Here is a 9,241-nt window from a genome sequence, read left to right as displayed (position 1 = left end):
CCTTCCCACTCCACCTAAGAGCTCTTCTTCTCCCTGCTGGGCAGCGTGGGGGAAGGAATGCCCATCGCCTACACAGCAGTGCCTGGCTTAGAACCAGCACCAATACCACATTCCACACCCCCAGCTACCCTGGCTGTTGCCTGGGGAGGGGGGGGGGATCAGGGGGATCAAAGAGCCAAAGCTTGCCTTTCCCAGTTCCTACTATAATGACCTATGTACTGTATTCTCAGAGATAGCCTATTCTAGACCTTAACCCCAGATCTCTGGGAAACATGTGGATCATAGTTTGTTTGATTTTTACTAGGAAGGGCCCTTATGGAGGTTCTGATCCAACATGGATAATAATGCAGTCATCAAATATAGCACTTCAGTTAACAGCAGACTTTTGTCACAGAAATCTTGTGAAATGGGAAGGACAAATCTTATTTTCTCCAGCTTATAGATGAGAAAACTGAGGCTACAAAAAAATAAAAGTTTCCCAACAACCTTTCACTTTAAATGCCAGTGCCAGGACTCAGAACTAGGAGTTTTGACTCCAAGTTCAATGGTCTTTCCAGTAAAACTCTCCCATGGATACTACCTTTGTGGAGGGCTAAAAGAATCTGGTTTTCTTTGTCTAGATCAATCCATAAAAATCCAACTAAAGGCAATAGAGTTTACACAGGATCTTGAAGGAGGTGAAGATGGGAAACTTCTAGCTTTAGATCTAATGGTCTCAGAACTTTAAAAGCAAAAGGATAAACAGATGGAGAGAGTATGGGGGACGAGTCCTTTCCAGGTAAGAAAAATTCCCTATTAACTCTAATATATGCAGTGAAAAAATAACAGTCAGAGATACCTAGCCCATATCCCTCAGTTCTGAGGATAAGTTTTTGTGAGAGGCTTCTCTTGGCTCTTGAAATGAATATATCCTTCAGTGGGGTGTGTAAAAGAGACATATAGGAAAGGAAGGGAGGGAATAGAAGGATACTTTCCCAGAAAATCATCCTAGCAATTCTAAAAGGCAGCGTGAGGGAATGGAAAGAAAGTCCTCATCCTGGGTTTGAAGTCCTGGATTCAAATCCCAGCTCTTCCACTCATTAACTATATCAAGTTATTAATACTCCCAAATCCCCAGCTCTCTGATTCATAAAACTGGAAAGAAGATGTTCTTAAGTGTCTATTCCATCTGTAAATCCTATAGTCTTAATCCTCTAATTCAGTTAATGTGATAAGGCATCACACAACCTAGCCTTCCCTCTCCTTTACCCAGTCCAAAAAAGATACCCAGGTACCTTCCCAGCTCAAAATTTAGATGACAAAATAATTTTCCTCCCCATCCAATCAGATCTTCTCATTTGGACAGTCGAATTCCACCCAAATAAGAAGCTCCACCTCTTATCCTTTAAAGCCCAGTCCCCTTTCCATTGCACTCCTCTTCTAAACTTACAGTTGACTCCACCCAAGCCTGGTCCATTCTCTTTCTCATAAATCAGCTTTTTCTCTCCTCCACACCCACTGCAATCCAATCCCTTTTCTATCAGTGTGGCCCCTCCTACCTGACCTAACCCACCCCATCCCTTCATTAGGCTCTCCTTCCACCCATTCTAATCTCAGAAATTTAAAAATGTCTGACTATGAAAGAGCTTTTTTTGGTAAGAAAACTACTAAGATGGGGGGGGGGGGTGGATTTGAAGCACCAAGATCTTCCATGTCAATGAAGTATGAGCATCCACAAATATTCTTCCATACATCTGCCCAGAGACTAGTCAAGTGGCTCAGAAATCCCCTGTAAGAAATTCTCAAAAATTATCCAAAGTTACTTAAACTTTTAAATTTTTTATTTTAATAACAACTTTCCATGTAAGTTTTCTGAAGTTATATGATCCATAATGCCTCCCTCCCTTTTTCCTTCCCTCTCCCTGGACCTGACAAGCAATTCAATCATGATCATTTATGTATTGTCATGCAAAACATTTACTTGAACTTTTAAAAGGACTTTCAAAAGTAGATTGAACAGGGTTACTAAGAAATTAAAGGACCATGACAAAGTTGCAGAAAAACAATTGGAAGTACCTCTCAATATCTCTATGATATTTTTTAATGCTCTGAGAGAGAGCATCACAGAGACATTGAAGGAGGTCCAGAAACCCTGAGAAAACAGATGAAAACAGCTGAAAGCACCCAATTACAGAGACACTGAAAAAAAAATCTATCAGAGATACTATATTACTGAGATATTACCACATTACCACAAAAGCTCTGAATGCTGAATGTCAGAGTCATAAAGAGAAATGAATCACTTGCCAAAGGGAAAAGAGCTATCTATCATCTAACTAGTTGTATGATCTTTGACAAGTCAGGACCTTTCTAAGTTTCAGTTTCTTCACCTGAAGAATAAAGGAAGTGGGACAGTTGATTTATATCTACAAGGTTCATTATGGCTCCAATATAGGATAACTCTCAAATTCAGAGATGTTTTCATTTCTGGAGACTTAAGTTGCCACAGCAAACTCAGTGCAATCTTTCCAAAGTTACTTGAAAACCTTTCATCAAAATACTTGATCTTGAGAATCCATAAACCTTTCCTTGGGATTCATTCTTCTTTGAAATTCAGGTCTATTGGGTCATGGATGTGTAGAGGCTCTTTCTACCTATCTCTTCTACCTGCTCCAAGATTCGTTTTAGTTCTTGCCCATCAGGAGACCGCAGGTTTCCGAAAGCCCTTCTTAGGAATATCAGTTAACTCACTGAGGAGCATAAAAGGGCTTCCTGTCAGGATAGGATGGACTGGCTCTTCAAAGACAGACCAGAAAAATGCAAGGGCATAGGCCTCCCAGAGAGATTATAGCTGGAGAAATTGGAAGAGGGGGCTTGGATTTGAGAGGAACTTGGGCCCCTGTAGTGAGAACGATTTGGGAAGACACTTGGATGGAGATTTGTTGAGGGTACCGCTGCTCTGAGAGGGTTAGTAATTTCAGTGGCAAAGCAACACTGTTTGGGGTCTTCCTGGTGGGGGGGAGTCTGTCATGGGTAGTAAACTGTTGCTAGGCTGGTGGCTACTAGGGACACCGACTACTGGAAAAGAAGGGTCTGGGAAGATTTGGTCATCGTTAGAGAGGGGAATACGATAGGTAGTTATTCTTTTTGGAAAGAGCCCGAGGACACTGATTGTTGGTAAGAAGAGCCACGGAGGCTGCAGGGACACCAGTTCCAGAACCTGGACAAGAGGGTGGGTTGGTGGAGACGGCTCAGCTTGGGCCAGTGGGCACGCCCTGCCCGAGGCTGCAGTGCCCGTTCTCGCCAGCTGGCCCCGGGCCCCGCCCGACCCCCTCCCGCCATTTCGGGTCGACGTGGGGTGCGCCCCAAGCCCCGCTGCTGAGCCAGCTGCCTCCCTTAGCTCCACACCCGAGCCCGGCCGGCTGCGCTCCCGAGGGAGCAGGCGGAACGCACCACGGTAGCTGGAGGGGTGGGGGGGGGGAATAGGAAACAGGGGGGAGCGAGGAATGCGGCAGCCTGCTCCCCCCCCTCCGCCTGGCCCAACCCCCCGTTACCCCCCCCTCCTCCGCCAGCCGAATGGTCTGCTCCGAGCGCCCTATTTAATCCCCGCGACTGCAGCAGCGCCGGCTCCCTCCCCGTCCCCGCCTCGGCCCCGGGCTCCGTTGCGGCTCGGGGGACGCTCTTTCCGCCAAGACCGTCATCGGACCCCCCCCTCCTCCGCCCCTCCTCCCTGCCTCGGGGGACCCAGGCTCGCCAGCGCCCAGCCAGGGAGCCGGCCGGGAAGCGCGATGGGGGCACCCACCGCCCTGCCCCTGCTACTGCTGCTCGCCTGCTGCTGTGCGCCCGGCGGGGCCAACCTCTCCCAGGACGGTGAGTGAGGGAGGGGGCGGCAAGGGTGGCGGGGAGGAAGGGGCGGGGAGGGACCCAAGGAGGGGGTGGAGAGCCTGTTGGCTTTGTTAGGTATCCAGGGTTATAAGTAGCCAGCTGCTTGCTGTTATCCTTGTATCTGTCTGGTCTCTTTGGGCATCTCTGTGTGCATCTCGGGGTGTGTGCATCCCGGGGCGTAACGGTGTGTGCATCCCCAGTGTCCATATTTCGAAAATGTATGTCTGCCTGTCGAGTCTGATGTTTCTATTTCTGGGTTTCTTCTACTGCTGTGTGCGTGTGTTGGTGTCCGTGTGTATATCTGGGTGTGTGTCTGTGTTGGTGTCTGGTTCTGCGTCTCTGTGTCAGTGTCTGTGTGTATGTCTGTGTCGGGGTGTGTTGGGGGCGGGGTGAATTTCCGTCTGTGTGTTTTCTGTTAGGGTGTGTGTCGTGTATGGGGTGTTGTGTCTGTGTGCCTGTATGTGTATCTGTAGGGACTGAGCGGCCAGTAAGATTCCCCGGACTGCTGTATGCAAACATCACCACCACCACCACTACCCCCCACCCCCTTCAGCCCCTCCGCCTGGCGGGCTAGGGAGGGGGACAGGGCGAGGCTGTAGAGGGGGGCGTGGGGGAAGGAGGGGGGAGCTTCTCCACGGAGCAAAACAACAACACGGGGGCTAGGGATGGGGGGACTCTTGGGACCCAGGGTTGCAGCATCATCTGACCAAGGCGAGGGCTCGGAAACCCAAACAAGAGGTCAGATCTTAGTCGTAACGAAGCGAAGATCGCAGATAAAAGGGGCTGTGAAAGATCTGAGAGCCTGGGGATGGCTGAAAAGCCCAGTGCTCCTCTGGATTAGAGATGGCATTGATTTCTTCCTTTCCATGGAACTTAGGTAGCACCCTGTTAGTCTGGTGATCCAAGCCTCCTTCGGGTGGCGAAGGGAAGGAAAAGAAGGCAGATGAACCTGAGGTGGTGGGAAGGGGATCCGCGGGGAGAAGGAAGAAAAAGGGGAGACTGTCCAGGGGTGAAGGTACGTGGGTAAAGGCCCCTCCCGCTCTGGGCTGGGCTATGTAGGTCAACTTGGAAAGGACCGCTGGGCCGTCTGAAAGCCACGGTTAATAGGGAGATAGCCTGTTTGTTATTTTGGAGGGGGTGGGGGATTAGGGTCCTTGAAAGGAGATTGGCCTGACAAGGTACTAAAGGAATGCATCCTCCCTTCCCTTCCATCCCTATCATGGCGGGGGGGTGGGGGGGTGAGGGGAGGATTGTGAAGAACGGAGGGGAATTGGACCGCAGCGGAGCCCAGGATGGAGTGGGGGGGGGGGGCGCTGTGCCAGGCCAGATGCCAGCGGAGAGCAGAGGGAACCGCAGGGGAGGAGACAGTCGAGGCGACTCCAGGACTTCGGACCGGATTGCTACTGGGGCTGGGCAGAGGGCGGGGCAGAGAGGTGGGAAGTAGAGGAGGGGTTTACAAGTGGGGAGGGGGTGAGGGAGGAAGAGAGAAATAAAAGAGCCCGGGAGAACGTTTAAGAATACTGAGGAGCGGTATGTTTCTGATCCCGCCCCTCCCTACACCCTCCTCCAGCCCCGCCTTCATCATGATGAAGGAGCTTCCCCCTGTCCGGGGACCCCGGGGAATCCCCTCCCAGCCTCTGCCAGCCTGAGTGGCTGGCTTGTTCCGCCCCTCTTATCCCCAATCCTCCCAGAAGACAGCGCTGGTCCCAGTTACCAGGGCGACACCAGTCCCTCCTCACATAAGGGGAACACCCCTTCTCAGTTCTTTCCCTTCCTCTCGGGAGCTGCGCTAACAACCCTAGACCCAGCTTGGGAGGCAAAAGGGGCAGTCAGGAGAAGCGGACGTCTAAAAAGTGCATTTTAGGATACTCTTACTTGCTGGGCCCTGCCTGTCAAACAACAGCAGCCCTTAGGCTCACCATTTCTTTATCCCATTCAGCTGTTAAGCGCCCGGTGTGGACCCACACCAGGTGTGACTGAGTGTGAGGCCAGCTAACAGGGGTATTTCAGGCTTCAGGAAGGGGAGCTAATGGAAACATAGGAGGTGTTAAATGTTGTGCAGTTAAATCTAGAAGCAAATGGAACTCTAAATCATTGCTTCTCTTATTTTTGTAAGGAGAAGAGATACTTTTGGTGGGATAGTATATACAGCTGGACTTGGAATCAGGAATATCTGAGTTCAGATTTCCTGCTTCTGATACTTATTAGCTGTGTAACCTTGGGCAAGTCACTTAACTGCTCTGTGCCTCAATTTCCCCATTTGTAAAATGAGTGAAATAATAGCACAGACCTCTCAGGACGGATGTGAGCTTGAAATGAGCATATTTGTAAAACACTTTGCAAACATTAAAGCATTATACAAATGCTACCTATTTATTAAGGTTTTTGTATTATTATCTCACTTTCCAGCTCCTGCTGCCAATGGCTTTGGTCCCTGAGCAACCTTTATGCTGGGCAGGGAGAAAATGTACTTTTTCCATATTAGTTTTATTTGCTATAAGGGTATTCTCCAAGTTTTTGTTTTTTTTAATTTATGAATAGGTGTAAAATTGAAGTTTTCTTTACTAGTCTGGTATTCATTTCTTCCTGAGCAATGGGTAAGTTGCTCATCAAACATCGACTAAGCCCAGGATAACAACTACTGTAGGGTATAAGGGCCAGGCAGTCCCAGGAAGATAGGGGATTAATGTTCAGGATCTTGCTACCTTTTTCCTGGAGACCTTGAGGGAGGTGGGAAGAAATAATACATAGAAGAGGTTATGAATTTAAGTGCCTACTTCATGGATCGTATGTGGATGAGGTGGGGGTTTGTGTGGCAAGGGGAGGAGTTAGGGAAAAAGTCCCCACCCCAGACTCAAAAATAGTTAGGAACCTGGCTGTAATCATGTGTTAAAGATTTTTGTTCTTCTTTAACCATCTAAGCCTTGATTTCCTCACATCTAAAATGAGTAGATTGGACTACATAGCCTCTAAGGTTCTTCCAGATCTTAACTCCTTATTGCTATTACTCTCTCCTCCCAAGTTTCCAGTCCTTTAACTTCTTTAGGTCCATCCCAGAATCACCATCATCATTATCTTTAACACCACCACTACCATAACAATATCTGAAAAACTTCCAAAGCCAAAGGAACTGGAAATGATGTTGAGAAATTGATGAAGAGGGCAGATGGCAAGCTGCATGCCCATTATATTGTTTACATTGATTGGAGGCAGAAGGGATGTCTTCCTAGAATCCCAAACGCAAATATTGAAGAGCTTGAAAAGCTGAGCAGAGATTGGAGGTTGACAATGACAGGGCATTTCTGAAACTGACCATGGTGTTAAAAGTATAAATGCTACCAAATTCCTAGGGCATCCAGAAATTATCTGTCTCCTCCCCTCCAATGGAGATTTGCACTGGCAGGATTGGCACTGGCAGGCCCCTGAAGTTGCCTTCACTTCACTGTAATTGTCCTCCAGGCTTAACACTGTATCTGAGGTTTTTTTTTTTCTCTTTAGGATATCTCTAGGAGGCTATGAGCTGATTTGGGAAAGAAATGAATATTATGGGAAGGCTTCATGTTAACTTGGTTCATGGTTCAAAGAAGCAACTCTGCCTTATGCTGTACTATTCTCTGCACCACCTTTCTCCCTGTTTGCTGACCTTCTGTCCATTGCTGTCCATTCTGCAGCCCTCTGGCCAGGTTCCCAGAGTGGAGAACATGCCCAGTGCGCAAAGGTGGGCCCAGCCAGCCCTGCCCACATTACTGTTTGGCAGAGCTTCACCACCCTGTTTTTGTCTCTTGTCATAGGCACAGCCCCTGGAGGATGATCTGTCTACTCATTGGATATTTAGCATAAGGAAACAAGGATACTCTAGATCAGGGGACTAGTTTGACCCAGGTAAAAAAGGCCTTTCTGGTATAGACTGCCCTACTGGGGATCAGTGATACAAGTGGAATGTCAGATGTATCACCAAAAGCTGTGATTCAAATTCTATTGTAACTTCTCCTAGAAGGGAGGAAGGACTGTTGACTCTCATGATTTCCTCAAGGTTGATGGTCAAAGCAAACAGATGGAAAAGTGTATGTTCATTTGTACTTTACTCTCATCGGGTTTTATCCCAAGTCCTTCTAGCAGAGAAGCAAAAATCAAGTCTACTGCTTTAAAGATTCTTTAATCAGTTTCCATATAATCTTTGATCAAAGAAAATTTCTGTCTTTGTGCATTGGTCAAGCAAACAAAGAAAGTGTACTTCTACCTGCTTCTTAGGCCAGTTGCTCTACAAGTTCCTATATGAGCCACTGTTAGTAGTCCCCTCTTGATCAAAGCAGCCAGAAAAAGATATGAATACAAACTTGGAGTAGCTTTCTCCTTTGGCCACACTCTGGGGAGAATCTTTACAGCCCTCCCTAAAGGACTAAACTCCTGGAGCTGTGAATGGTAGCATGATTCTTTGCTATTTCCCAATTCAGTCCATCTCTCCATCCTCTGTTACCTCATCTGTGATAAAAATTTCAACTGAGGATGATAATCCAGTTGCAGATTCTTCACTCTGAATGCAGGATCTGGGCTGTGTCAGGTCCATTTTGATTGATAATAACCTTAAGGATACATTCAGAGCTTGGAAAATGCTTTCCATTCATATTTTCTTGATACTTGTCACTTCCTGTTTAACTCTTGGCTACAGGCCTTCCTGTTCATAAGACTTCCAGTCAATAATAAGAAACAACTGATTTTAATGCCAGGGGTTGATGTCACACTAGTTTGGGGGACAGATGATTGTATGGGTTTTTTTTATTAATATCCTCATTTTACAACAGCTAGATTTCCCCACATCTGTTTCCTTCTACTTTCCTAGACATACATTCCCTATGACAAAGACTTTAAAGAATAAAGAAAAAGGGGAAGAAAAAATTAGCAAAATTAGTCAATATAATTTTTAAATTTGACATTGCTTGCAATGTTCCAACCTTGTTTCCTCTGGAAAGAGGCAGAGAGGAAGTGTTTTTTAAATCTGTTCTTGAGGACCAACTTTATTCTTTTTAATTTTTAAAGATCCATCTTCACTTGTTTTGTGGTTGACATGCTTTCCATTTACATTAATAAATTCAGTGTGTATATTGTTTTCATGCTTCTGTTTACTTCACTCTTCATCAGTTCATATAAGTCTGTGCATCTTTCTCTATATTTATCATGTTCAGTGTGTCTTACAGTACAGTAATATTCCATTGCATTCATATACCACAATTTGTTTAGCTATTCCTCACTCACTGGGCATCTACTTTGCTTCCATTTATTGCTACCAAAAAAGTGGTATTTTGGTGTACATAAAACCTTTTTTTCTTCTAATAACCTCCATCAGGTATATACCTAGCAGTGGAATTTCTTAGGCAAA

At 46.6% G+C, this 9,241-nt stretch overlaps 1 protein-coding gene across 2 annotated transcripts in view; it reads left to right on the top strand.

Annotated features, from left to right (window-relative positions):
• The first annotated feature begins 593 nt into the window (after positions 1 to 593).
• Positions 594 to 9,241, top strand: part of CADM3 (cell adhesion molecule 3) — a 43,304-nt gene continuing 34,656 nt past the window's right edge. Inside the window, exon 1 of one of the 2 annotated variants that reach the window (XM_007481670.3) lies at positions 594 to 778. In XM_007481670.3, coding sequence (XP_007481732.1) covers positions 757 to 778 — 22 coding nt within the window. In that variant the 5' untranslated portion in view covers positions 594 to 756. Of the gene's footprint in view, positions 779 to 2,736; positions 3,850 to 9,241 lie in introns of those variants that run through there. The other variant, XM_056816184.1, reaches the window with a different exon arrangement.

Source organism: Monodelphis domestica, chromosome 2 (genome assembly GCF_027887165.1).
Source record: "Monodelphis domestica isolate mMonDom1 chromosome 2, mMonDom1.pri, whole genome shotgun sequence".
NCBI lineage: Eukaryota > Metazoa > Chordata > Mammalia > Didelphimorphia > Didelphidae > Monodelphis > Monodelphis domestica.
The sequence above is the reverse complement of the archived record's forward strand: the minus strand, read 5'-3'. Positions and strand labels throughout refer to the sequence as shown.